The following is a 27,156-nucleotide window of genomic DNA, read 5'->3' as shown; positions in this document are numbered from 1 at the left end:
GTGATTTGTGTTCTGCTACTGTGTTCTGGTTCTGCTACTGTGTTCTGCTACTGTGATTTCGTATGTACCTCATATGTGAAAGTGCGTGAAACGTAAGGCTTCCATTTAACAAATAGTAGAATGAAAGCCCACGTGAGGACTTGACTTCTTCGTGACATGCTATGAAGTTTAGCTCCTCTGGTCCTGTCGCCTGAGATACAGTGTTTCCAGCGAGGGTGCTGGGCATGGTTGCCTGCCATCTGCGTGGACGGCGGACGCTTTCTGGAACGTGTGTGAGTGCCGTACACCTGGCCTCATTCCACGAGGAGCTGCCTGCAGAGCTGGGGTGACCCCGGGGAGTCGGGACATGCCGTGATCACCCCTCTATTCTTCTTCTGCCCATAGGTCCTGATCGCGTGGCGGGAGGCAGTGTCAGTGCAGATATACTACCGACAGCAGGAGGGCCAGGCTGTCAGGGACGCCCAGGTGGCGCTGAATAGGGGTAAGTGGGCCCAGAAGCTGAGGAGAGGCCTGTGAAGGACACAGCTTTCTTTATTCTCCCAAGGTGCTTCCCCTCAGTCTCTTGTCTCTTTCTCATGTGTATTAGCTTCCTGTTGCTGAGGTAACCAAGGACCACAGACTTTAAAACAACAGACAATTGTTCTCTTGAGTCCAAACTCGGGTGTCGGCAGGGCTGTGCTCCCTCCGAAGGCTCTAGGGGAGGCCCCTTTTCCTGCCTTGTCCAACTTCTGGTGGCTCCCGGCAATCCTTGCTGTTCCTCAGGTTGTAGACAGGTCACTCCAGCCTCGGCCCTGTTGTCACACGGCTGTCTTCCCTGTGTATCTGTGTCTCTCCTTAGAAGGACACCAGTCATGCGGGATTAAGGGCCTAGCCCCAGCCCACTTTAGCTGTCAGTTACTGCACTGCACCGACCCTCTGCCCAAATAACATCAGCTCTGAGGTTCCAGGATGGACGTGAACTTGGTAGGGAGTAACTATTCAGTCCAGTACATCTTCACTTTCTCTTCCCAACTGATTGCCAACCAGTTTATATTAAAATGAAAGGCCAAGGCTTGAGACCTACAGAGAAATGCAGACACGGAGCTGGAACGGGGGACTTGGGGGTTGCTGGGGTGGGGCGCTTTCATGGGAAGGCGGTGGCTGCTTTTCAAGTCAGCCCCGTCGTGTCAGAGTCCGCTTCCTTGCCCGTTTAGGGAGCAGGGACTTGCCTGGTTGGCACCAGGTAGTCCCGTGACCTGCCGTACAAACAGCCTGGGAAACGGTCCACATGGAGCCTCTGTTCAAGAGACGCGTGGAAACAGAGGCCCTTGGCTCTGCTGTGGGGAGTCTGATGCTCTAAAGAGGCAGCTCCTATTAGAATAAATGAGAAAACAAATGGAAATGGTTTAAATCAGACCAGAGAGAAAACGGACCAAGTTGTTAAATTGGCTTAATAGCATTTGTTCCAGGACAATCCACTTAGGTTTGGTTCTGACTATTTTCTTGTGTTGATGAACACAGATCCTGCTTCCCCCTGAATGGAATCCTGGGGTCCAGAATCCCACACCTGGTCCGCCCTCAGCATGCTTCTCTGTGTCCTCAGGCTGCCCCTTGCCCCAGAAACCAGGGCTGTGTTTCTAGTCATTCCCAGGAAAGATGCCGAGGGGCTCAGCCCGTCCCTGGCCTCTGCTTGGACCAGAGTTTTGGCACCGGCACTGCATGGGCCTTCCAGTTTGGGTCAGGCGGCCACTGTGGGGAGGTGACAGGCACAGGACACATCTAAAGCTTCTTCCCTCCGCTGGCCTGCAGGCGGCAGCTTTCCTTAGACGGGGTGGCAGCACGTGGCTGGCCCTGGGCTCGCTGTGTCCATTAGGGCTGGTACAGAGGACCGGGGAGACCATGTGAGAAGACACTGTGTTGTCAGCACACAGATGTGCAGTCAGTACCTGTGGGACCATGTCTTGGCTTAATTAAGGCCTCTGAGTCTCAGGCACACCTTAGCGGTCCAGGGCTGGGCTAGGTGGTGCAGGAGGACAGAGTCGTGGACACTCACGCTGATCGGTGCTTGAGAGGTGCAGGCAGGGCCGCCTGCTGGCTATACGACCTCGGGCACGGCCTCCTCTCAGCCTTGGTGTCTCCGTCTGTGGATGGGGATGATAGTACCTGCCTCTGGAGTTGATCATGAGGGTCCAGTGAGGCTAAGATATCCCCGCATAAAGCAGGACCTGGGAAATTTCAGCACTTAGTGCTAACGCCTCCAAGCTTGTGAACGTGGCTTTCCCTGCCCACCTCCGGCAGGTCCTGGAGGACAACCCCATCTTGGCCTCTGTGCCTTGGGGTCAGCTCTCTTCTGTTTTCTCTAAAAGAAACTCCTCTTGGGGCTGAAGAAGAGGAAAAAAATCAGAAGAGAGTGCTTGCTCCCTCAAGAGAGAATCTGGTGACACAGACGCAATGCAGGGTGTGGCCCCTGCCTGCCTGTGGAGCCCGGGCAGGACACGGCCAGCAGGCACCTTGCTTCTCCCCAGCCTGTCTCAGGCTGCCTGGGCCTCTGAGCCTCGTTTTCCTCTCTGGAAAATGGGGCCACTGCCTCCCACTCCCTCAGACCCAGGGTCTTCTCGTTCATGTGCCTAGCAGCATCTTGTGGGCAGTTCCGCTGGGGCCCTGGCACACCTGTGGTCGCTGTGCACAGGATTATGGCTGGGGGCGGGGGGGTCCTTGGAGGGCCCAGTGGTAAGCAGCATATCTGCTTCCAGTCAGGGAGTGCATAGTCACTGAAGGTGGGTGGCCGGAGCTCTCCTCCCAGGGTGGCTACCGTCCACACGTGGTGTCTCACCGAGTGTGGGCTGACACCCTAGTTCTGTCCCCACACAGCCTTCTCCACCCTCTAAACTTTCACCACTGCATAGTCGTCCATATATTGATACTTCCTCCAAAAGAGCAAACTGACTCCGACCCGCCTTAGGCTGTCTCAGGATCTGGTTTCGGCGCTGGAGGGACCGCAGCTGGAGCACAGCCCAGCAGAGGGTCCAGATGGAGAGGGTCATGCAGCTTTACCGCCGGCAGCTGCTGCTGCAGGCCATGGCCCGGTGGAAGGTGCACCATCTGAGCTGCATCAGGAAGAGGGTGAGGCAGATGGCAACCCTCCGAGTTCCCCTGTGCAGCGGGGCTGTCTGGGCCAGGAGACCGCATCGCGAGGAGGAAAGGTCTTTCCAGAAGCACTTACTGCTTCTGTTGTGGATGCTGGGTGGTTGGAGTCCTGCGGGCGCAAGGCTGCCCTTCTGGGTGTTCAGTGAAGGCTGGGGAAGCCGGCCTTCTGGGTGGAAGATGGCTCAGCAAAGAACTTGGTTCAGTGTGAACCATGCCTGTCAGAGCTGGGTGACCTACTGAGGCATCTGGGCACCCCTGTCTGGGGCAGGAGGCCCTTGGCTTCAACCAGGATGACTCCTGGTGGTGGGAGGATGGTTCACTTGGGCCTGGAGCCTGCACCGCCCACAGGGGCTCCGGGTGTGGGCACCTGGCTGCACCGGGCACACAGCCCCCTGTGTGCACTCTCTCCTCAGCTTCTGCAGAGACAGGCTGCCCGACTCCTGGCCCAGACACTCAGCCGGACCTGCTTCCACCAGTGGAGACAGCAGGTGGGAGCCGTGGAGAAGCCCCTTCTCACTCCCCCTCCTCCTGCTGCCTCCTGAGCCCGCCTCTAGCTCATCATTTCTCATACCACCCTCTTCCCAGGGTTCCCCCACCCCCAGCCACCTCCTGGCACCACCAGCTTCCTTCACTTGGAATCTGTTTAAAGCCAAGTCACTTCAGGGCCATGTTTCTACAGTGTCATGTTGAAAACTTGTCAGGGTAATATCCAGAAATGAATAGGAAATGCATTTTAGGTCTTTGCCAAGGCCTTGATAAAACACCCAGTGGGGCTGCGTCCTGCTTAGTGGCCCTTCATGGGCCAGGTCCCTCTCACCCTCGGGCCCGCAGTGCAGGCAGTCCTAGCTTTTCTCACTGGAGCCCGGCGCACTGCCTCACTGCTCCCAACCCCAGAGCTCCTGGCCTTTGTTCTTCCCAAAAGAGCTTCCTTGACACCCCCCCTCCCCACCTCAGGGCAGGCCTGACTAGAGAGGGTCGGAGAGTGACCGGGGCCATGGGGTCAGGGTGGCCTCCCTAAGGAGACATTTCCTTTCTGGCCCGTAGCTGGCGAACAGGAGGCGGGAGCAGCAGGACACGGCGCGGGCCCTGTGGTTCTGGGCCTTCTCACTACAGGCGAAGGTAATGGGCTCCCTGTCCTAGGAGCGGACCGTGCCCCGGTGGAGGGAGCCTGAGCAGGAGGGCTGGGCCTCACCTCCTCCTCTCCCTGGAGGTGTGGGCTGCATGGCTGGGCTTCGTGCTGGAGATGAGGAGAAAGAAGGCGCGGCAGGAGCGGGCAGTGCAGGCCTACCACCAGCAGCTCCTCCGGGAGGGCGTCACACGCCTCCTGTGCTTTGCAGCGGGCATGAAGGCCTTCCGGCAGCAGCTGCACGCCCAGCAGCAGGTGCAGGTGGGCCGGGGTTCCCCACCCTTCTGTGGGGAGCGGGTAGGCACAGCACGACCTGACCAGAGGCTGGTTGCAGGCGGCCCACAGTCTCCACCGCGTGGTCCGTCGCTGTGCCACGCTCTGGAAGCAGAAGGCGCTGGGCCTGGGCAGGGAGCCTCAGCCCCCTACGTCCACTGTGTGCAGCAGGAGAGTGACGTTTGAGGGTCCCCTTCCCAGCCACCTTGCTGCTGGGGCTGGCAATGCCTCCCTGGAGACCAAGAGGACAACAGCTCCTCGTGGGCTTCGGGGAGCTCTGGACAGCCTGCCGTCGGCCGCTGGGGACACCCAACTCCTGGAGCTGTGAGTAGCCCTTCCCTCACCTCTTCCTCCTTGCTTCCACCTGCGGCAAAGCTTGGATGGTACAGGAATGACACTGGGCCCCGAGGGTCATGGCCGAGCCACTCGGAACCCTCTGTACAGGATCCTGCGCCCCCATTCTTCGTCCCTAACCAAAGGGACCACAGCCTCTGTTCCTCCCGAGCGTGGGAGAGAATGTACGGTTCCTTAGCAAAGGAATGGGCCGTTGGGCAGCCCCCCTCCCCCGCAAGACCTGGTAGTCTCCCCACATCTCCCGTGACAGCCAGGAAACAGGTACCCTCTTGGAAACCCCACTTTTTTGTGACCTGGCCCCGCCCCATCCCCACATGCTCTGCTGCTGTAGCTGACAAGGGCCCCATCTCTGAGCCTGCTCCAGCCTGGTTGCCTGGGTCAAGTGAGACAGCATGGGTGGAGCACCCGTCGCCAGCAGGCTCACTGGAATTACTAGAAGTTCAGTAGGGTGCCTGGGGCGGAGCCTTTCCTTCTCTCTTCAGTCTCCCTGTAAGATGGAAGGGGTCGGACTGGATTACCCCGCCTCACAGAAGTCTCAGGCTCCAAGCAGCCCCTGGGCAGCCTGGAGGAACAGCCTGTGTTTCTTCCCAGGAATGCTGCCCGCTGGGCAAGAAAGCAACCGCGACGCCCAAGCTTCCTGCTGGAGCCCATTGAGAGCCAGACGCCTCTGGGGTGTGGCACCCTCGGGGCGCAGGGGTAGGTGGTGTGATTCTGGGGACTTCAGGGCCGGTGGCCCCCCTTCTGTCCTCCTCGGGAGGGTACCACGCCTGACCAGCTCCTGTCTTCCCTCTGCTCAGGCCTGAGGCACTGTGGGAGCATGGCCTAGGCGAGGTCCAGCCAACAGGCCTTGCGCTGACAACACCCTTCCTGGCAAAAGCCCAGACAGCACTGGACCCAAGCAGCCCCCTGCCAAGCACCCCTGGCCTGAAGCCACCGCCCACAGCGAGTACAGGCCCGGAGCTGTTGCCCCCTTCTTCCTTCATGCTGCGTGGGGCGGAAGCACACACCTGGGTAAGTCCCCCTGGTTACCTGGGGTCCTGTTCTTTGATCTGGTCTTCGTGCCAGTGCTCTCCTTTGTGCGCTTGGTGCTGTAGCCACAGCAGTACTCATTGCTTCAGGAAGATGCAGGGAGGCCTGTGCAGGGGCCAGCATCCTAGGGGCACAGCAGGGAACAGCCCCCAAGGCCCATCCCTGCTCGTGACACTTACATGGTGGTGGAGACAAAAGAAACCCCAGCATGCAGACGAATGAAGAGACTGTGGATCATGGAGGGTCATACAGGCCCTGGTGATAAGTCTGGACTTTAAGAACAGGAAGTTGTGGAGGACGGTTGGCGGCTGTGCTCGGGTCCAGCAAAGGGTGCTGGTGGCTGGGACTGGGCGGTTGGCTGTGGATGTCGTGGGAGGCAGACTAGGTAGGGCTTGCTCTGATGAGTCTGATAAGAGGGAAAGAAGGAATTGCGGATGGCTCCTGGGTTTCCGGCCTGAAAAGCTCAGGGAGTGATGCATTCTTTACTGTGAGAGGGAAGACGGAGGGTGGGAACCCAGCAGCTGAAGCATCACAAGTGTGTCTTGAACCTGTCAGATTTGAGGTAACGCAACAGATTCAGCCTGGCCTTCAGGAACAAGGTCAGGGCTGGAGATCAAAAGTTAACTACTCACAGCACAGGTTGAAGGTAAAGAACTGATGGGGTCATGGGGAGGAGTGGGGCCGAGACTCTGGGGCCTGTGACGTAGGAGTCAAGGAGTTCGGGCAAGGAGGTGAGGAAGCACGAGTGTGCATTGGGCTTGGGCCCCCCAAGGCACTGGTGCCTGAAGAGCTGCGACCTAAGTAGGGGTGGGGAGAGGGTGGGGGATGGGAGAGTGTCCATTCCCACCAGAGGACATTGTCACCAAGAGGGAAGGGAGGAGGGTTGTAGCTGTGGTTGGACACGAACAGTTGCCACTGAAATGCACGGTCCCTGCAGGAGTGGGTGTGAAAGGTCAGTAAGGCTGGAAACAGCTGCTTGGGTGGTCGTGGGACTCTCTATTGGTGTCTGGTGCTGAATTAAGGGGCAGGACCAGGTGAGCTGGCCGCAGCAGGTGCAGGTGTGGGGAGCCCCAGCTCCCCTCCTTTCTCCTTCCCTGCTCAGTGTTCATCCTTCCTTTACAGGCATCAGCCCAGCCGACGATACCTGGGCTTAAGTCCCAGGCCCCTTCATCCCTGGCCAGTGTCCCCAACCCCCGACTGCTCCTTCCTGGGGACTTCACAGGCATCAGGCCTGGGCCTGGCTCTGACACTGCAGGTGTGTACCTGGGGCCTGTCAGTGCCTCAAGTGCTCAGGTCACTCCCGGCACCTGGAATCCCTGGGTTCAGCCCGGGCCCAGACGGGAGGATGGTCAAGATCAAGCTTATTCTCCTATTACCACTGGCCACATGGACCTGGAGGCCGAGCTTGAGGGCATCCAGCAGCAACTGCAGGACTACCAGACCACGAAGCAGAACCTCAGGTGAGACCCAGAAACCCGCGTGGCACCCATCCATGGGGAACAGGGGGAGCTGTCTGCCCAGTGATGGCCCCTGCATGCAGGCGGCACCTCTCCCCTTCCGTCCTGCTCAGGAAGGCCCAGGTTGGCCTTACCTTCAGGAAAAGCTGAGCAAAACTTTACACCTGTGTCTTGTGGAAGCTGGTGGTCTACCGGGCGAGTGTGACTGACACGGGATGATGCAGTGAACTGCCCTGCCCTGCTTTGTCTGGGTCCACAGCCCACGTACCCCACGGCCAGGCCTGGGACCCTCAGTGTGAGCAGCAACCTTAATCAGAGGGAAGCGGGCAGGTCCCACACAGCCAGCTCTGCACAGGGAAGAGGACAGAGGGCGTTTCTGCCTGATGGTGGAACAGGAGCCCTTCTCCCTCCACCCACACCAGAAGTGTGCTGGGCCTCTGCCTGGGGCCAAGCCAGGCAGCAGGTGTGTTACTCCCTCAGGTCCTGCCAACGGCAAGCAAGCAGCCTGCGGCAGTGGCTGGAGCTGAGCCAGGAGGAGCCCAGGCCCGAGGACCAGGAAGCAGAGCAGCAGGTTCAGGAAGAACTGCAGGAGGTGAGACCTTGGGCAGCCCCGGGACGCCTCCCGGGATGGCTCCCAGGCGGGGCTTCCTCTCAGCCTGCCCCCTCAACCTCCCCAGGTGGAAGCGCAGATCCAGCAGCTGGCCTCCAAGTTGCAGGCCCAGCGCCAGCCCATCCGCACCTGTATCGCCCGCATCCATGCCCTGCGGCAGGCTCTGTGCTAGTCACCACCCCACGTCCAGGAACAGAATGCAAAACTGCAGCGAGTTTTTTTATTTCAAAATGTTGCAATTAAATGAATTACTGTTCAGAAGTCTCCCATTTTTCATACAAAAATACTGTGCTACTGATACAGTTGAAAAAGTTCAAATGGCTTCTCCTGCAGGAGAAATTCACAGCATCCCCAGGAAACATGAAATCTGGCCCTGTCCCCACAATCAGTGGCTCCCCAAGGACTGCGTACCTGTTGCCTGGGGACGGGTTTTCTAGGCACTGACATTCTCCCCTCCCCCACACATCAAATACACCACCAAGGTTCCTTTGCCTCCAACATAAGCCCCTGATCAATAGCAGCAACTTTTCTGTAGGTCTGGATACAGGGAGGGGACCGAAGCTCTCCCCTGGCCCCAGCTGGGCCACCACCAGCTAGCTGCCTGCCCCTTTTGCTTTGGACACCACTGAGGGGTTTGGTTATGGGTCCTGCCTACTGGAAAGAGGACCTGCCAGCTCCAGAAGGTCACTCATTGGGGCCTGCAACGCCCCGAACCATTAGTGAGCACCCTCGGAAGTTGATGGCAGAGTCGGAGGTGATGCATTCAGCCATAAGTGCAAAGAGAGAAGACAGCTTTTCCCAACAAGCAGGTTGGGAGCAGTTGCATTAAAGGCCCTGGTCTGGGACCCACAGTCAGTGCCAGGAGGCACCTCGCCCCATGCAAGGGAGGCCAAAAAGCAGTGATAGGAGGAGCAGCAAGAAGGTACTTTAACTACCACTTATCTTAAAACGGAAATCAGAACAACTGAATGCTCAGCCAGGAGATGTAGAATCTCCAGTTTATACAAAACGTTAGAAAATCTCCAAGAGGGAATCAATCGTCCTGGCCTGCACTTTCTCTTCAGGTGGGTAGGGGGAAGATGTAGGTCTAGGACATGAGAGGGGCTCTGACAACCTTGTCTGCACCCTGGACAGCAGGGACAGAAGTCACCCAGGTCCTGCCTGGTCAGACCCGATGGTCCCCTCCCTAGATAGCCTCAGAGGTCCCCCTTGAAACCTCACATTTCTGTGGAAAAGACCCCTCAGCAGCTGTAGCCATGAAAGAGGCTCTAGAGAGAGCCCAGAGCCTCCCCGAATCGGATTTTCTGTCCCGCTTTCAGCTTGAAGTTGAAGTCCTTGGGGGCCTCGAAGATGAGCACAATGGTGGAGCCCAGGTTGAACTCGCCCAGGTGCTCGCCCTTGCGCATGGGGATGCCCTCCTTGTTCATGTGCGTCACGAAGCTGAAGTCATTGTAGGAGCCCTTGCTGTACCGTGGGCTGTTTGTGTGCAGGTCCTGTGGGAGATGGAGGCAGAGCACATGGACCTTGAACACACCTCTGCTGCCGTCCTGAACCTGTCCCCCACCCTGCTCAGAAAGGGAGGTCTGGACAGCAGCTCAGGCCATGGACTAGGCCTAACCTGGTAGCCCCTGACCAGCTCTGAACTGGAGGGAAATGGAGGATTCAGACCCCCAACTGTTCACTAGTACGAACGGTGCCACAACACCAGCACCCGGGGGGCTGAGGGGCAAACTGAAACCAAGAGGGGAAGCCCCGCAGGCATGGGTACCACGGCACCCCTCACACACTTGGCCTCCATCAGCATGCCCCACCCCACCCAAGTTCCCCTTGTGTTTCTGCAGCAGCAAAGTGCCAGGAAGGGAAGTTAATTCCCTCCCTCACCAGCCACCTCGAGACAGGGGTGGGTGGGGGATAAGCAGAGCAGGAGCTCAGGGCCCAGCCCCTCCTCAGGGCAGCTGCTCTGCACAGCCAGGCCTGGTGGGGGATGTGCCCTCCTAGAACTTACAGTCCAGATGGATCTGGCTGCACAGGAGACGGTGCAAGTGGCCTAGCCCTTGGGCTTCGGCAGGGTCTGGGCTCTGCTTACCTGGTCAAAGTAGATGCGGATGGAGCCCACGTTGGTGGCCCCAACAGCCGTCAGTGAGAAGAAGCCGTGTTTCCAGTCCCCAGTCAGGACTACCCGCTCATTGTGGCAGAAGAGCTCTTTGATCCAGCGGGCCATGCCGGGGTTCACGGACATCAGGGAGCCTGTGGGGACAGACACTGCCACTCCCTGCCCATTGGGAGGACAAGCCTCCTAGAGCCCAGTGTGTCTACTCTGGGAGGGCCCAAGACCCACTGTACCCCCATGTCATTCCAAATGCAGAGCAGGCTGGCTCCCAGCCTGCCCCTGCCACCCATGCCCAGCAGTCACCTCACAGCTTTGGAGCCTGCGTCTCCTGATACCAAGAAGCTGAGGACCTCTCTGAGTCCCCCAGGGGCAGGTCCCACCCATGTGCTGGCCCAGGCCTACCTGGGAAGTGGCGCCGGTGGGAGACAGTCCAGTCAGTGGGGGAATGGAAGCAGTGGTAGTCCCCGGGGGCCAGGTAGATGACGCAGTGGTAGAGCTCGTTCCCTTCTCGGGTGACCAGCTGGCTCCTGAAGGAGCCACAGGAGGTGGCTGTGGGGCAGACACGAACCAGGTGCTCAGACAAGCACTTGATGCTACCCAACACAGAGCCTGCGTGCAGCCTGGACACTGGCTCCAGGGAGGCCTGAAGCTGCGGGCAGAGTAACTACTGGTCCACAGGCCTCCCTCCCGGACCCACTCCCATCCCCACCCTCTACCCTCTGACATCCAGCGCAGCCACGCCACAGCACAGCTGCCTGGCCACCACCAGGCCGGAACCCACCTGGTGGGAAGGGCAGGTCCTCTGTGGGGATGCGAGGGCCCAGGAAAGACTCCAGTGAGTAGGTGACCCCCTTCACCTGCTCCACCTCGCAGTTCTTCACCTGCCCGAAGTTGAGGATCTTCCCATCCGATGGACTGATCTGGAAGGGCCAGGAGAGGCTCGCTGTGGGGGAGGGGAGGGGGCAGAGGGCAGGGCCACCTCCTTCTTGGGGTTTGGCCTGGGAGGAGTGCCCACCAGGCCACCTCTTCCTAAAGGCACAGCCAAGAGCTGCCTGTACGGAGGCAGGAGTAGAAGGTGGGGTTGGGGCCTCACCACGCTGTGCAGGCCGCACACTGGCCGGGCCTGTGGCTTCAGCTTGCGCCGGAAGAACTCGCTGAGGTTGCGGTAGTGGTGCAGGTCCTCCACGGCGGCCTCCTTCATGTTAACCCCGAAAGTCCAGATGTACAGGCTGTAGACGGGCCTGCGCAACCAGTGCGGCAGCTCCACTTGGTTGAGGCGGCCCCAAGCCCGCGATAGCAAGCGCGTCGGCACCGACTTGTACAGGGCCACCTGCAGGCCGCGGGCAGGTGGGTGAGTCAGCCACACCGTGTGCTCACCCCCCAACCCCCTCCTCCCCATCAGCCGGTACCCTCTCCCCTCCCCATGGGGGCCACCTCCCGAGGCCTGAGCAGCTTGTCCCCACGAGGGCTTTGTGACATGGTTGTCTCTCACCAGGAACCAGACTGAGCTTCCAAATCTCTCATCTCTCACACACAGTACTGGCCAGGCCTGTGACACAGTGACTTACAGCTCAGCTGTCAGCCATTTCCTGCAGACTTCCCACAGCAGCTACCCGACTCCCTCCCCAGTCCCCGGGGAGACTGGCCAACACAGCCTCACTTCTTGAGGTGGGGAGGGGCAAACAGATCTGACACAGTCACACAGGCTGTGGCGCGGGCACTACTGCCCGAGTCCCAGACCAGCACAGAAAGGAGAGGCCTCTGGTGCGTGGGCAAGTCCACAGCCCAAAGCGCATGTGCTCATCGCCCCTCACCCTGAGGTTGGGGACTCTCATGCAGATGGGTTGACCACTGACACCTGCGCTCCGAGGGCCTGGACATGCCCGCTGAGCCCACCTGTCCACACAGCTGTCCCCACCTGGTGCTCCTCCAGGAGGCAGAGGGGACTCGGCCTCTCAGTCAGACCCTCCTGCCAAACTCAGGGCCAGATGACCCAGAAGGGGCAGCCTCTTAAACCTCAAGTGCCTCTGCCATAGTGGGACGTGCTTCTAATTGGTGGCTGCTGCTTGCTGAACACAACCAAGACACCAAGTCCCCAAAGCATAAAAGCAATTCCACTCCAACTTTAAACACCTTTAAAGAGGCAATAAGTTAGCGGCTCCCAGCACTCCCAGCTGACGCCCATCTGCGGGGGCAGCCCAGGGCTGCCCTATGACCCCAGGCCTAATGCCCAGAGGTGCCCCTGAGCTTTCAAGCCCTGGCAACGCCCACCTGCGCTGTCCAAGGGCCTGGGAGCAGGGTTTCTTCCTTGGGGCCAGCTTGCCTGAGAGCCAGGCGCAGCCAGGCCGTTCCCTCACGCAGCCCTGCCTGGGGCTCCTGGGTCCTCAAAGGCATCCTCACCCAAAGGGGCCCACACAGGCTCCAGCCTCCCTGAACCACCCTCTGGCGTCCAGAAATTAATTTGGATTCTTCTCAAAATCACCCCTAAGCTCTTTTCAGGCACCATTTTCTGAATGCCCAATGTGGGTTCTTTCCAGAAGCAGAGTCCCCACATGGCAGAAATGCAGGCAGAGACAGCAGGCAGTGGACGGTGGGCCATTACAGTCACCTGTCTGCAGCCCACCCTCTCCACAGGCTCGCCTTCCAATGTGACCCTGTTGGAGCGCTCAGGCCCCACAGCACCACCTCTGATCTGACAAATGTCTTCTCCTCCTCGGTCTCCTGGGCCCCAACCTCAGGCCTGCCTGGGGGGAGGCCAGGCCAGCAGCCCCTGCACACTTACCCTGCTCACAGGTCTCCATCCCACCCGGCTGAGTGGCCTGAGGGCGCCAAGGGGCAGGAGGTAGTAGAGGACCGTCAGGGGCCAGGAGCGCAGTTTCAGGGCGGGTTTGGACATGCAGCTCAGCTGTCCCAGCCTTCGCCTCAGGGCCAGCTGGGGGAAGTACAACCTGCAGGGCACATGTCCGCACACAGCCAGGGTCAGTGGAGGACTGGGGGCCCCACCTCACCCTCAGCAGGTTCGCCTCTCGATGGAGTCGGGCAGCACCGGCCAAACTCCTTCATCCCAACCCCACTCTGAGGTGGGGGCTTGGCTGCCTCTGGTCGGCAGACTCACTTCCCAGTCTCCCCACCTGCCTGTCAGCTGAGACACACAGGGTGAGGCGCCTCTCAGATGGAGTAGCTTCTGAACCTGGCAGGGACCCCGGAGAGGACCTTGGGGCTGAGTGCACCAAGAAGATGGTGCAGAACCTGCCTTGCGGCCCCCTACCGGCCTGGGGCCAGCTCTGCCCACACAGACTCCAAGGAGAGCTAGTCTGATCCCCCTTAGCCCCTGGCAGCGCAGGGTCTGGGAAAATCTCTTCATGGCTCCAAGCATCTTATTTCCTCATTTGAGGGGCCTGACAAGATCACGAAGAAACACACAAACATGCACAAGCACTAGTGCGCGTGTACACACACACACACACAGAGACACACACACACGCACGCACTCACGCTACTGCTCCATCCATCCCCGTGCTCTTTCTGTATCAGGTCAGGTTCTCCAAAACGATCCAGAGGTTGGTGGGGATAAGCTCCCCGCCAACCCTCAGGCCACCTTCCAGGTCTGCTGGGGCCACATACACCTGACCCAGGCCCCTCCTCCTTCCAATAAAGGTAGGCGGGCCTTCCCCAGACCCCACCAGCTCAAATTCAGCGCATTAAGCCAGGCTCAGCCTCGAGGGAGCCAGACTCTGGGATGAGCCTTTCCACCGGAACCCTGGCCCTCCTGAGGCATGACACTGAGGCCCAAGTCACCTTGCCACATGCCTAGGACCTAGAAAGTGCTCCTGAGGCCCCAGTGTGGCCATCACAAGACCACACTGCTACCCACTCTGAGAATGTCCCGGGGCTTTGGTTTCCTCATCTACAGAAACACTGCGTTCAACTGGAGAATAAGGCTCCATCTGTGCCTGTGTGCTCTCAGAGCAGCTCTGTCCTCTGCCCCCAATTGCTCAACAAACCAAGGAACAAAGAGGCACCTCAGCTGATATGAAAAGCAGAAAAAAATGGAGAACTGAGCCGAAGGCCAGGCCCTGCAGCTCAATGGTGGCCCTGGGAGGCGCTGCTTCTCCACTGCTCACCAGACCCCCTGTGTCCACTGTCTCTCCCATCCCACCCCCTCCAGCTTTAAAAAGGTCTGGCAAGTGGGTAGGGGCCAAGCAAAGCCTGACACATCACTGCTCTCCCCTGGGCTCCCCCCATCCACCTTGCTCTCTGCAGAAGTACAGGGACCAATCTCGGAGGAGCTGCGCTGCAGCGGGGTGGGGGCGCAGCGCAGACACTGGCCCACCAGCCTGCTGGCCCCCCAGTACCTGAAACGGGCTCTCCGACTCAGGTCCCCCAGGCCGGGCCCCTCCAGCCGCGGGGGCTGGTACCCCAGCCCCCTGCCGCCGCCACCACCTCCACCACAGGGCCGCTGGACGTGAACTCTGACCTTTCGGAGGTCAAGGCAGGGCGAGGCCAGGTTAGGACGCAGCCGTGACCCGCAGCATCTCACCATTTTGCCGGGCGGAGCTCTGGTCCTCGCCGTGCCTCTGACTGACACATGGTGGGCGGCGCAGGGAGGCAGTGCCAGGCTCGCTCCCTTTGTCTCTCCTCGTTCCTCCCTTCCCCCCCGAGCTCCTGCGCTGTCACCGCTCCTCGCCCCGGCGGCTGCGGCTGGGGGACCGCTCCCTGGCTAGGTCCAGTCCAACGGATCAGGGCTGTTGCAGAGACAGGCACCGATCACACACCTGCTCGGCCTGCGCACTGGCCCCGCCCTCGGCCCGTTCTGTCCCTGGCCTGGCTGCCTGCCTGCTCCCAGCAGGGAGGGGACCCGGCGCCTCTGAACCCAGGAGCACAAGCGGGAATCTGAGCCCCGCGCTCCAGGCGGGCGCCCAGCGTCGGCCTGTCTGCGGCCCCGGCGGCCCCTCCCTCGCTGGGACCTGACCCATTTTCCTTTCAGATGACAAAGTAGCATCTGAGGGATGAGGGCGCAGGAAGGCGGGAGAGGCGCAGCGGTGAGACCCCAGCATCTGGCCTGCTCCGGCTCTGTCCTCGTCGTCGTCCCCAGCCCCCGTCTCAGGGTCCCCCATACCTGCCTCCTCTGAAGAGGGGCACCAGGGCGACCTCAGGGAAACCGGCCACCCCGCCTTCCCATCTCTCTCGGGAGGAACAGCACTTTGGTCCGCGACCGCCCAGCTCCCTGAGAGGACGCCCAGCCTCTGCAGATCACAGGCAGGGGGAGAGCAAACATTCTGCAGCCTGGGAGTCACAGCCCTGCCCAGCGCAGCCCCCAACCCACGCGCCCCACGTCATCTTTAGATGAAGACATGCGGGGTCCCAGGGCTGCTCCGAAGGCAGAGAACTGACCCGGCCCAGGCCCCCGCGCCAAGACCGAACAGGAGGCCCCAACTCGGACATAGCTCGACCCTCACAGGCTGAACTTCTGAGGTCCTGGGCAAACCCACCTCAGCCAAGGAGGTGAAAACCGCCAGCCTGACACCTGCCAGATCTCTAGGTGTGAGTGGCCGTGGGGCTGGATGAGGCTGACTAAGGTTTGGACGTTAGCATGGATTTCCACCCCTGCCAAGGCCCACCCCACCTCAGACCAGGACCCCTCGGCAAGCTCATCTCCCCAGGCTACCCGCCTCGCTGAATGGCCGTTGAATGGCAGGAGGGTGCCCGCACAGGCCTCCTCCTGCCCAAGGCCCCATGGACACTCTGGCTTTTGCCTGGCCAGGCTCGAGCTGAGGTCCCACTATCTCCCTTCCTACAGCCCACCTGCCAAGCACAGCCCCACCCACCTGCCGAGCACAGCCCTGCCCCACCCTCCCAGCCTCGGGCCCCAAACTCGCCTCCTGGTGGCTCCCCAGGAAACAGGCCCAGCGGGGTGATGGGCAGTCAGGTTTGCGCCTGAAGCTAGGCTCCAGGACAAGGCTCTCTCCCCGACTCTAGAAACTCTAGAAAGCTTGGGCTGCTCGCACACCCAGGATTCACAGTGGGGGCTGGCGACGCCTTGTGGGCGGGGATGGGAGCCAGGCCTCCTCCTGCCAGTTTTCCACAGTGGGACCTTGACCGCTGCAGGATGTTGTCAGAAAGGTACATTCAGGAAGCCACAGACAAACCCAGCTTGGCCCAAGACCTCAGGACCTCAAAGCAGATCCCCCGTGTGTGCCTTTGCATTGCATTCTCCCCCAAGGCCTCCAGTCCAGGAGCATGACCGGGCCACACAGCCCACCAGGGCAGTGGAGGGGACTCTGGGGGACCAGCCCAAGGAGCTGCTATCCTGGAGAGACTCCAGGAACTGCCCTGAGAAGTTGGGCAGGAGGTCTTCAAGCCTCAGTCCTGTCTCCGTCACTACTCTACTTCCTCTTCTAAAATGGGACACTGAGACCAGGGTCAGGTTTCTTTTAAATCACCAGTGTTCCCCAAAAGGCCCCCAGCAAGCTGACATGAATTCAGCTGTCCACCAGGAAACAGGCCAACACCCTCTGACTAGCTCAGAGCCGCAGGACGGAGGGAAGGGGTTCCCTAGTGGTCACCCCTTCTCACTTCCCAGGAGCAGAGCCACTTCCTCAACCAACAGTGCTCCCAGCATCCCCATCTCAGAGCCCCACTTGCCCTCTGCGCCTACAGTGGCCTTTGGAGGCCAAGCTAGAGCTTTCTCCCTTTCTGGTTCCCTGAGAGCAACTTGGGGAGTTCAGGCCTGAAGGAGGAGCCTGCAAGGAGAGCGCCCTGAAGTAGAGAAGTACAGACCCCTTCCCTCTCTCCTGAGAGTCTCAAGGACACTCTGTGGAGGTGAGTTTGGGGCTATGACCAGTAGGACTTTAAAGTCATTACATGGCCATATGGAACATGAGAACACAGAGGCTTTGGTGGGGGGCAAGGACAATCTGGTTACTGTGATCCTGGATGCCCTCCCCCCACTCTCGCCCTGAGAGCTGGGAAAGGCCTTGCAAGTCACACGTGCTCTCTGAGTCTCAGTTTCCTCATCTGGAAATGGGAAGGGTCCTTCCTCCGCTCACCCATCCTGAGTCTCAGATCAAAGCTGTGACCAAGGCCAATAACAACTCTGCTTAGAAACCCCACGCCTCTCTTCCATCCAAGAGCTTAGTGCAGCCTCACCCCCCAGACCTGGCTCCCAATGCCTCCCCTCCCTTTCCAAACCCACGCTCTGGGAGGACAGAAGTTTGCTACCACTGGGAAGATGGAAGGAACAGGGCAGAGGAGGCAGTTCTGACAGAGGAGCCCAAACACAGGGGCAGCGATGACGTGAGTAGGAAGGGATGGCTCAACAGGACCATGCTGGGGGGAGCTCACCTTTGCCAGGACATGCTGTTCTGGGGGTTCACACCCCAGAGGTGCTGCAACATCCCCACCCACCCCTCACCGCCCTAGACGAAGGCCTTGCAACCCTGCACGTGTCCAGCCCGAGAGTCCAAGGACGTGCTCCTGCTCCCTGAGTGGAAAGCTCACCGGGTGCCAGTTACCTGGCCTGAAGCCTCAGCAGAAACCCCCAGTGCCCCCCAAAACATGTGTCCCCAGCCTGACTTGCTGTGCACACTCCCAGCTGGGTAGCTGTGTCCAGGTGGGGCCACCAACCATTCCTCCCCTGAGTTCCAAGGCTAGAAGCTGACAAAATGTCAGAAGTAGGGAACCAGGAAAATGGATTCTCCCAGGTGAAACGGGTGAGCCATCTTGGGGAAGCCTTGGGCAAGAGAAGAGGAAGCAGAGAGAAAAGTCCAGAGGCACCTCTTTCAAGGGCGGTAGAGATGGGGACAGGACTCGGCAGGACTCTTTCTTAAATCCCCTGAAGGAAAGGAACCTTCTCTGGGGCAATCCTTGGCACTAGCGGGGAACGGGGTCCTGGGAAGGGCGGGGTGTCACCTCCTCCTGCCCCTTGGCTGGTACATGGTGACAACTGCAGCATGTCCGGGTCCCACCGAGGAACACTGCTGCTCCCCTCCCCCTCTGGCGCCCGTCCCAGACCCTTCGGGCAGAACTGAGGAAATGGGCGCAGGAGGACATCGAGCCGCCCGCAACGCCCACATTTCCCTTTTCCGGGCCGGGAGGCAAGGAGATGCTACACGACGCGAAGGAAGTGAGCTCATCCTGCCCGGCCCCGTGACCCACCGTGCGGGGCCAGGGAAGCCACACTCGATCGGGGTTGGGGGGTGGGCTCCCTCAGGCCCCAAGCGGTGAGGGGCGACCGGCCTCCCAGCTACGCGAGCAGGCCTTCCGCTTGCGCGGGGCGGCTCGGCCGCGGCCGCTCACTCACCAGCAGGTGGTCCGCTCCGCTGGCTTCCGCGGCGCCGAGCTCCGGCTGAACTCGCAGGGAGGCGCCGCTCCTCGCTCCTCGGAAGCCTGACTGCGTGCGGGTGCTCGGCTCCACCCAGTCAGGGGCAGCGGCAGGAGACCGGACACCAGGCTCGCTAGTCAGCCGCGCCCCGCCCCCCAGCCTGGGGTTCCTTTAAGGGAAGGGGCGGGGCCAGGGGAGCGGCGGGAACAGGCGACCGGCCGATGGCCACAGGACTTCGCGGGTGCCTCCTGAGGGCGGGGCTGGGCTCCCTGGGCCGTGAGCGCCTCCCACACACCCCTCCGGGCCGCCAGGGCCTCCACGTGCTGCGGACCTCACCCGAGGGCCGGCTTCTCTAGACTGAACACAAAGCCACCCCCAGACACCTTTTCTAGCCCTCAAAGCCCTCAAAGCCCTCGCTCCTTCATACACCCGACCCTGAAGACAAAGGCTGCTCCTCACCCCACCCCCTCTCCTCCAGGCAGACATACCCTGACACACAAAATCCCCCGGTGCAGACCAGCAAACAAGACCCAGTGGGCAAGGTCCACCCCCGCCTAGCACGTAGGCTTCCTAGCGGGGATCAAGACCTGTGGGGTGATTCTCACCTTATCTTTCTACCCCACTAGATGGTACCCCACTGCAGGGTCAGCACCCTACCCCCATGCCCACTGAAAGCAGTCAACGTGGGATGGAATGAACCAGCTTAATACTTTTTAGGGGGGGGGGGGGGCCAGCGGGGACCACCACCACTACTCAACCACAAAAAGCATGTGGAATTCAGGAGCCTGATTAGCTGAACAACCCCAGCTTCTTTTGACCACTGGGAATTTAGTTTCTAAAGCAACATTTAGACCAGGAAGAGAGCTGACAGGGCTTGTGAAGAGATGGGCAGCTCAGCCAAGGCAGCCTGGAAGAGGACACAGCAACATGCAGACACAGCCCCACACACCTGCCCCCTCATCTGGATCCAGCCCAACCAAGTGCTCCATAACAAGCTGGAGGGATCCTTGGGACGCCAGTAGGAACTGGGAGGCAGGGAGGTGCACAGCCCACCTCAGCCTCCTAGCCTGGGCTCACAGCATTCTCGGAGCCCCAGCGAGACTTTAGACCCCTGCTCACCTCAGAGCTCCAACCAACCACCACTTGAGATGGAATAAAAAGGAGTTAAAGCACAGGAAGATGGGATACACAATCTTAGCAACACTAAATTCCAGAACCAGAAATCCAGGAAGACCGTCCTGACTTCCCCAAAGCCTGCAGTGCATCCAGCAGGACCGAAGTTAGACCTAAGGGGGAAAAACAAGTCTGGATCAAAAGCCCAGATTCTTATTCGCTGAGCGGCCTGTGGAGCACTGATGCTCTCCACTGTAAAATGACCAACTAGGCCGCTCCACATGGACCAGAACTCCTCTGTAATCATTCAAAGCCTCTCAGGCTGACTAGTGTCTAGGAAACTCATAAACCAGCCCACAGGTCTGCCCTGAGATTAGCCCGCCCAGTCTTCTAACCTGCCCTCCACCACGTATATCTCAGGAGGGAAATGCCTTCTGGACAATATTCCAGACAATACTCAACATGATTTCTGGAAGTAAGAAAAAAACCCCTTGGAAGGTTTACTCTCCCAGCCCAAATGAGGTCCCTTCCGGCCACCCACACTTGGTCCTTAATTTCTAGTCCTCCCACCTTCTTTGGACTCCCCTGGGCGGGAGTGCCACCTAGTGCCACTGCGAGGCTCTGCAGGCCCCAGGCCACTTGGCCGCAGCACCCGTGGACAGGCCAACCTCCTCAGGCAACCCACTGCCAGCCCCCCGTTCCTTGCAGAGTGAACTCCGTGCCCTGCTGTGCCAGGGGACAGAAGGGAGTGGCGGGGCAGGGGTGGCAGGTGCTCTCTGTTAATTCTCATTCCCTGGGGGCCGATGGAGGCCCCTCGAAGAAGAGAGGTGATAGTCGGTGTCCCAAGGCTGGCACGAGGAGCCAGGGGCAGGTTATCAGCCTCACAGAAGCCTGGGCAGGAGCCCAGACAAGCACGGACTACCCTCAGGTGATTCCTTCATCTGAAGGCTTCTCACAGCCCTGCCAAATTCTCCCTTCATGTTCTCGAATGTTTCCTAGCAATCCCACCAGCCCAGATGACTTCTCTGCCACCCAGGTAGCGAGGAGGGTGCAGCAGGGTAAGGAAGCCCAGCAGAAAGCTCCCTCCAGGCAGGAGCCCAGCCTTGTCCATTCTCTTTCCCCTTAGTGGTGCAGGCACAGAGCACCCCCTTGGGCTGGGGGAGGCAAGGGAGAGGAAAGGCTGGAGTGGCTGCCACAGCTCCTGGCACATACCACGAAGGAGGTCCCTGAGGCCTTGAGATGTCCTCCTGCCCTGGAATGAGGCCAGGATTCTCTGAGGTCAGAGCTGGGCAGGCAGCAGGGTCTACTTCCCACCAACTTGACTGTCTGCCCATTTTAACATCCAGAACTGTCTTCTCAACACCTATTAGGTAAGAGATAAAATAGTACTTACTGAATCTCCACCCCCTGCCAGCATAGGACCAGGTATTTATTTACACCTACGTCATTCTCATTTAACAGCAGCCTGTTCACAGGGGGGAACAATAAAGCTATAACAATTACAGGAAGTTTAAAAACATGCAAAACATGTTCTACACTGTCCAGGGTCATGGACTCGTGGAGCGAAGGAAATGCCAAGTGCAGATCAACGGGGTAGCGGTGAGCGACGTGGGAGACCTGACAGGCTGATCTGGCTTTATTCCTTTTCAGAACTGGAACGTCACACCTCACATTTTAAAAATACTAAACTGAGGGCAGAAACAAGGAAGCAGTGCTAACGCACCCCATGGCCAGACGAGATGACAACAAACCAGATGTGCTCAGATGTGGACTGAAGTGTTTAGGGGTGAAGTTTCATAATGTCTGCTATGTACTTTCAGTGGCTCAGAGGAGAGTCTGTACATATGCACAGAGACAAAGCAGATACGAGGAAACATTAATAACTGGTCACTCAAGCAGTGTGTGTGGGTAACAATTCTCTCAACTTTTCTACTCTGTTCAAAAGTGTTCACAATAAAATACTGGAAGACTTTGCTTTAAGCCACAGAAAAACCTCTAAATTCTACTACTAGGGAGAAAAACTCAAGACCACACTCAGCACACGGCGCCTCTCTGGCCCTGAGGCGGCATCATGCCCACCACTGCTGCTTCATGAGGCGGGTGGGGCAGTTCCGAGCTGAACCCCTCCCTCCTGTCCAGGCAGCAGCCCTCCGATGACCACAGCCCACTCTGCAGCCTAGGGCCCCATCTCTGCAGAGTCAGCTCCTTGGTTTGCAGGAGGAGGGACACGTGGATGGCTTCTTCCCCAAAGGGCCCCCCTTTCTTTCAGGCCAGCTTCCCCACCGCCTGCACCTCTGTCCTCAAGACCCATGAAGGCAAAAAGGACTCCTCAGAAGCACCAGAGACCAAGAGAAATCTGCCACCAGATGCCACCCTTCATGGAACAGGAAACCCCGGCGGGAGGGGGGCGGCACACCTGGGCACTCCCCCCATACACACCTGCCATCCAGGTCACCTGGTGACCTGGGCTTACAGACGCTACACACCTTCCACCCCTCTTGGTAAGAAGCACTTATGAAGGTCTGTTCCCCCCTTTGACTTATAGGGACAAAAAGGACAGCATATCTGACATCACAGCTGCCGCACAAACGCAGACTGCGATGCTCGGGCACAGGCGGTGGCCTTCCAGCTCCGGTCAGTGTTGCTCCCTTGAAGCCAGTTCTCCAGAGAGGCCTGGTGGCGACCACCCTCCCCACTGAGGCCAAACGCCAGGCCCAGGTAGCCCAAATAAGGTAGCCGGGCTCTTTGACCCCAAACCCTGACCTTTTTCAGGAAGGACACCATGAGTTCCTGAAAAGAAACTCGTGGAAGCGTCCCCTCCTTCATACGCGGCACTCGGCCTGCTCGAGGCTCCAGTTCTAAGGGCAGGGCGTTCTCCTGGTCTGACCAGAGCCAGAGGAATGTGGTGGATTCCTTGTTCCGTGCTATTCAGACTAAACGTTAAACTTACAAATACTCTGAGCCAGTATAGACAGAGAATAAACACATGAAAATGTTGAAGTGGACTCACATTTAAAGAAAAGCAAATTACAAACTGTATTAAGGTATGATTCTTTTTTTTTTTTTTTTTTTTTTTTTTTTTGCGGTACGCGGGCCTCTCACCGTTGTGGCCTCTCCCCTTGCGGAGCACAGGCTCCGGACGCGCAGGCTCAGCGGCCATGGCTCACGGGCCCAGCCGCTCCGCGGCATGTGGGATCTTCCCGGACTGGGGCATGAACCCATGTCCCCTGCATCGGCAGGCGGACTCTCAACCACTGCGCCACCAGGGAAGCCCTGTATTAAGGTATGATTCTTGATGTTCCCTATTTCCTCCACTGCTCTCAGTAAAGAGCTACTCTACCCCTCCATCCACTCAAGTCAAAACTCACGAGTCATTTTCAATTTCTCTCTCCCCCCGCATGCAATCCATTAGTGCATCCTGTCCATTCTCCCCTCAAAACATACCCAGAATCGAATGTGGAATCTAAAAAATACAGAAAACTAGTGAATATAACAAAAAAGCAGCAAACTCACAGATATAGAGAACTAGTGGTTACCAGTGGCAGGGGGGGTGGGGGTGGGGAGGAATATTGGGATAGGAGAGTAAGAGGTACAAACTATTAGGTATAAAATAAGTTACAAGGACTTCCCTGGTGGCGCAATGGTTATGAATCTGCCTGCCCAATGCAGGAGACACGGGTTCGAGCCCCGGTCCGGGAAGATCCCACATGCCACGGAGCAACTAAGCCTGTGTGCCACAACTACTGAACCTGCACTCTAGAGCCCAAGAGCCACAACTACTAAGCCTGCGTGCCACAACTACTGAAGCCCACATGCCTAGAGACCATGCTCCGCCACAAGAGAAGCCACCGCAATGAGAAGAATGAGAAGCCCGCGCAGGGCAATGAAGAGTAGTCCCCGCTCGCCGCAACTAGAGAAAGCCCGCACACAGCAACGAAGACCGAACGCAGCCAAAAATAAATAAATTAATGAATTAAATAAGTTGCAAGAATATACTGTACAACATAGGGAATACAGCCACTGGTTTATAATAACCTTAAAAGGAGTTTAACCTTTAAAAATTATGAATCTCTATATTGCACACCTGTAACTTACATCAACTATACATCAATAAAAAAAAATACCAGAATCGAGTGCCTCCCCCTGCCCCAACTCCACTGCTCCCCACTCTGATCCAGGCCACCACCTTCTCTTGCTGGGATCCTGTCAGAGCCTCCCAACAGGTCCCCTAATCTGTCTCCATAGCAGCCAGGACGACTGGATCAGAACCCAGATTACTCAGCACTCACTCAGAGGACAGGCTGAGCTGGCGCCACGGGTCCTCCTGCCCTCCTACCTTCCTGCCTTCTGTGCCTCCAGCCACAGGGGCTCTTTGTTCTCCCTAAACAGAGACAAGTGTTCTCTATCCATCTCAAGCCTCTACCTGGACCACTCTCCCGGCCCCTCAGATGCCCCCTCAGCCCACATGGCACTAAGCGGGGCCTTCCTTCCTTCCCTGACTGCCTTGGTCCCAGCCCAGCTCTGCCCCAGCCTGAGACACTGTGCCCTTTACCTATGTTCTCTCCACGGCCTTTCAACCACTAGACATGTCCATGTGTCCATCTGTTTCTCAGCTATCTCAGCCCCTAATAAGGGAAGCTCTCTGAGGACGGGAGCTCTAGCTCTACCAGTGGATCCCCAGCATCTCAACAGGGCCTGGCATATGGAAGGAGCTCAAAGATCTGTTGAATGAAGCAGCAAATTCAAGAAGAGAGGAATGGTGTTCATCTATGACAACTGTTTCAGTAACACCCAGTGTGGTTCATATACCCAACAATGCCTATTACAAACGGGTACAATAGTTTTAGACGGCAAACATGTAGCAAAAATCGTGCAGGTGCCCAGACCCCTTCAGACAGCAATTCTACACTGAGGCATTCAGCCTGAGGAAAAGGCCTACGTGCAAAGATGTGCTCTACAACGTTAATCACGATGGTAAAAACCACCAGGGCACCAGAATCCACTATGGTAGCAGAGCCACTTAACGTATGTAGTTACATGAAGTCTTGCAAAATCATCATATGTAGCAATATGTATAAGGTAAAAAAGGCAAGATACAAAACAGGAGTAGTTGATCCCTGAACAACACAGGTTTGAATGCGCAGGTCCACTTATAAGCAGACTTTTTTCAATAAATACGTACTACAGTACTACGTAATTGGAGGATGTGAAGCCACGCATACCGAGAGTGGCCTGTAAAGTTATATGCATATTTTCAGTCGCTGGGGGGAGGGGAGTCAGTGCCGCTAACACCCGCATTGTTCAAGGGTCAACTGTATATCCATTTAAAAAAACAGACAGACATCAAGTGAAAAATAAAGCCCGTGATTATGCAACAAGTCGTCAGGTGAGAAGGGATGGGAATCATGACTGTCCTCCCAGTTCTCCAACATTCTGTCAGAGCGTTACATCACCTCTGTCATTTACAAGAGAATGAGACTGACTTCCAGAAGGGGGCCAAGACCATTCAATGGGAATGTGCTGGGAAAACTGCACATCCCCATGAATGAAGTCAGATACTTAACCTTACAAGATATAAAAAAACAACTCAAAATGGATCAAAGACCTAAACATAAGACTTAAAACTATAAAATTCTTAGAGGAAAACAGGAGAAAATCTTCATGACACTGGATTCAGAAATGATTTCTTAGATATGACACCAGAAACACAGGAAATAAAAGTATAAATAGATAAATTGGACCTCATCAAAAGATATGATCAAGAGAGTAAAAAGATAAGCCATAGGGTTTCCCTGGTGGCGCAGTGGTTGGGAGTCCGCCTGCCGATGCAGGGGACGCGGGTTCCTGCCCCGGTCCGGGAAGATCCCCCATGCCGCGGAGCGGCTGGGCCCGTGAGCCATGGCCGCTGAGCCTGCGCGTCTGGAGCCTGTGCTCCGCAAGGCCGCAGCAGTGAGAGGCCCGCGTACCGCAAAAAAAAAAAAAAAAAAAAAAAAAAAAAAAGATAAGCCACAGAATAGGAGAAAAATGTTTGCAAATACATATACCAGATAAGGGTCTAGTATCCAGAAAAATAAAGAACTCCTGCAACTCAGCAACGAAAAACCACACAATTCAAAAATGGACAAAGGGGGACTTCCCTGGTGGTGCAGTGGTTAAGAATCCACCTGCCAATACAGGGGACATGGGTTCAAGCCCTGGTCTGGGAAGATCTCACGTACCACAGAGCAACAAAGCCCATGCACCACAACTACTGAACCTGCGCTCTTGAGCCCATGCTCTGCAGCAAGAGAAGCCACTGTATGAGAAGCTCGCGCACCACAACAAAGAGTAGCCCCCGCTTGCCACAACTAGAGAAAGCCCGCGTGCAGCAACGAAGACCCAACGCAGCCATAAATAAATAAATAAATAAATATATATTTTTTTAAATGGACAAAGGGCTTGAATAGACGTTTCTCCAAAGATATATAAATAGCCAATAAGCAAGTGAAAGGATGCTCAACATCACTAGTCATTAGGAAATGAAAATCCAAACCTCAATGAGATACAATTTCACACCCATTAGGATGGCTATTATAAAAAAATTAAAAGGTGGATTAGAGACCTAAATGTAAGACCAGACACTATAAAACTCTTAGAGGAAAACATAGGAAGAACACTCTGACATAAATCACAGCAAGATCTTTTTTGATCCACCTCCTAGAGTAATGGAAATAAAAACAAAAATAAACAAGTGGGACCTAATGAAACTTAAAAGCTTTTGCACAGCAAAGGAAACTATAAACAAGACGAAAAGACAACCCTCAGAATGGGAGAAATATTTGCAAACTGAATCAACGGACAAAGGATTAATCTCCAAAATATATAAACAGCTCATGCAGCTCAATATTAAAAAAACAAACAACCCAACCCCAAAATGGGCAGAAGACCTAAATAGACATTTCTCCAAAGAAGACATACAGATGGCCAAGAAGCACATGAAAACCTGCTCAACATCACTAATTATCAGAGAAATGAAAATCAAAAATTACAATGAGGGGCTTCCCTGGTGGCGCAGTGGTTGGGAGTCCGCCTGCCAATGCAGGGGACACGGGTTCGTGCCCTGGTCCAGGAGGATCCCACATGCCGTGGAGCGGCTGGGCCCGTGAGCCATGGCCGCTGAGCCTGTGCGTCCGGAGCCTGTGCTCCGCAACGGGAGAGGCCACAACAGTGAGAGGCCCGCATATCGCAAAAAAAAAAAAAAAAAAAAATTACAATGAGGTATCACTTCACACAAGTTAGAATGGGCATCATCAGAAAATCTACAAACAACAAATGCTGGAGAGGGTGTGGAGAAAAGGGAACCCTCTTGCACTGTTGGTGGGAATGTAAACTGATACAGCCACTATGGAGAACAGTATGGAGGTTCCTTAAAAAACTAAAAATAGAATTACCATATGACCCAGCAATCCCACTCTTGGGCATATACCCAGAGAAAACCATAATTCAAAAAGACACATGCACCCCAATGTTCATTGCAACACTATTTACAACAGCTAGGTCATGAAAGCAACCTAAATGCCCATTGACAGACGAATGGATAAAGAAGATGTGGTACATACATACAATGGAATATTACTCAGCCATAAAAAGGAATGA

General features: G+C 57.0%; 2 protein-coding genes across 13 annotated transcripts in view; one reads left to right on the top strand and one right to left on the bottom strand.

The window, feature by feature from the left end:
- The window catches only part of SFI1 (SFI1 centrin binding protein), an 84,305-nt gene extending 76,072 nt beyond the window's left edge, over window positions 1–8,233 (top strand). For 7 of the 8 annotated variants that reach the window (XM_032603110.1, XM_032603109.1, XM_032603113.1 and 4 more), the window contains 11 exons: window positions 385–481; window positions 2,942–3,102; window positions 3,540–3,614; window positions 4,171–4,245; window positions 4,337–4,513; window positions 4,587–4,849; window positions 5,471–5,575; window positions 5,677–5,890; window positions 7,031–7,368; window positions 7,846–7,957; window positions 8,043–8,233. In XM_032603110.1, the coding sequence (XP_032459001.1) occupies window positions 385–481; window positions 2,942–3,102; window positions 3,540–3,614; window positions 4,171–4,245; window positions 4,337–4,513; window positions 4,587–4,849; window positions 5,471–5,575; window positions 5,677–5,890; window positions 7,031–7,368; window positions 7,846–7,957; window positions 8,043–8,147 (1,722 nt within the window). In that variant the 3' untranslated portion in view covers window positions 8,148–8,233. The remainder of the gene's footprint in view (window positions 1–384; window positions 482–2,941; window positions 3,103–3,539; window positions 3,615–4,170; window positions 4,246–4,336; window positions 4,514–4,586; window positions 4,850–5,470; window positions 5,576–5,676; window positions 5,891–7,030; window positions 7,369–7,845; window positions 7,958–8,042) is intronic. The other variant, XM_032603112.1, reaches the window with a different exon arrangement.
- The window catches only part of PISD (phosphatidylserine decarboxylase), a 38,389-nt gene continuing 19,414 nt past the window's right edge, over window positions 8,182–27,156 (bottom strand). For 2 of the 5 annotated variants that reach the window (XM_032603129.1, XM_032603131.1), the window contains exons 4-8: window positions 11,179–11,415; window positions 10,867–11,005; window positions 10,488–10,634; window positions 10,062–10,222; window positions 8,182–9,468 (exon numbers count right to left, since the gene is read on the bottom strand). In XM_032603129.1, coding sequence (XP_032459020.1) covers window positions 9,244–9,468; window positions 10,062–10,222; window positions 10,488–10,634; window positions 10,867–11,005; window positions 11,179–11,415 — 909 coding nt within the window. In that variant the 3' untranslated portion in view covers window positions 8,182–9,243. Of the gene's footprint in view, window positions 9,469–10,061; window positions 10,223–10,487; window positions 10,635–10,866; window positions 11,006–11,178; window positions 11,416–12,867; window positions 13,034–14,625; window positions 14,831–18,387; window positions 19,681–27,156 lie in introns of those variants that run through there. The other 3 variants (XM_032603132.1, XM_032603128.1, XM_032603130.1) reach the window with 3 other exon arrangements.

Source organism: Phocoena sinus, chromosome 14 (assembly GCF_008692025.1).
Source record: "Phocoena sinus isolate mPhoSin1 chromosome 14, mPhoSin1.pri, whole genome shotgun sequence".
Classification (NCBI taxonomy): Eukaryota; Metazoa; Chordata; class Mammalia; order Artiodactyla; family Phocoenidae; genus Phocoena; species Phocoena sinus.
Note: the sequence above shows the minus strand (reverse complement) of the source record. Positions and strands in the feature narration are given on the sequence as shown.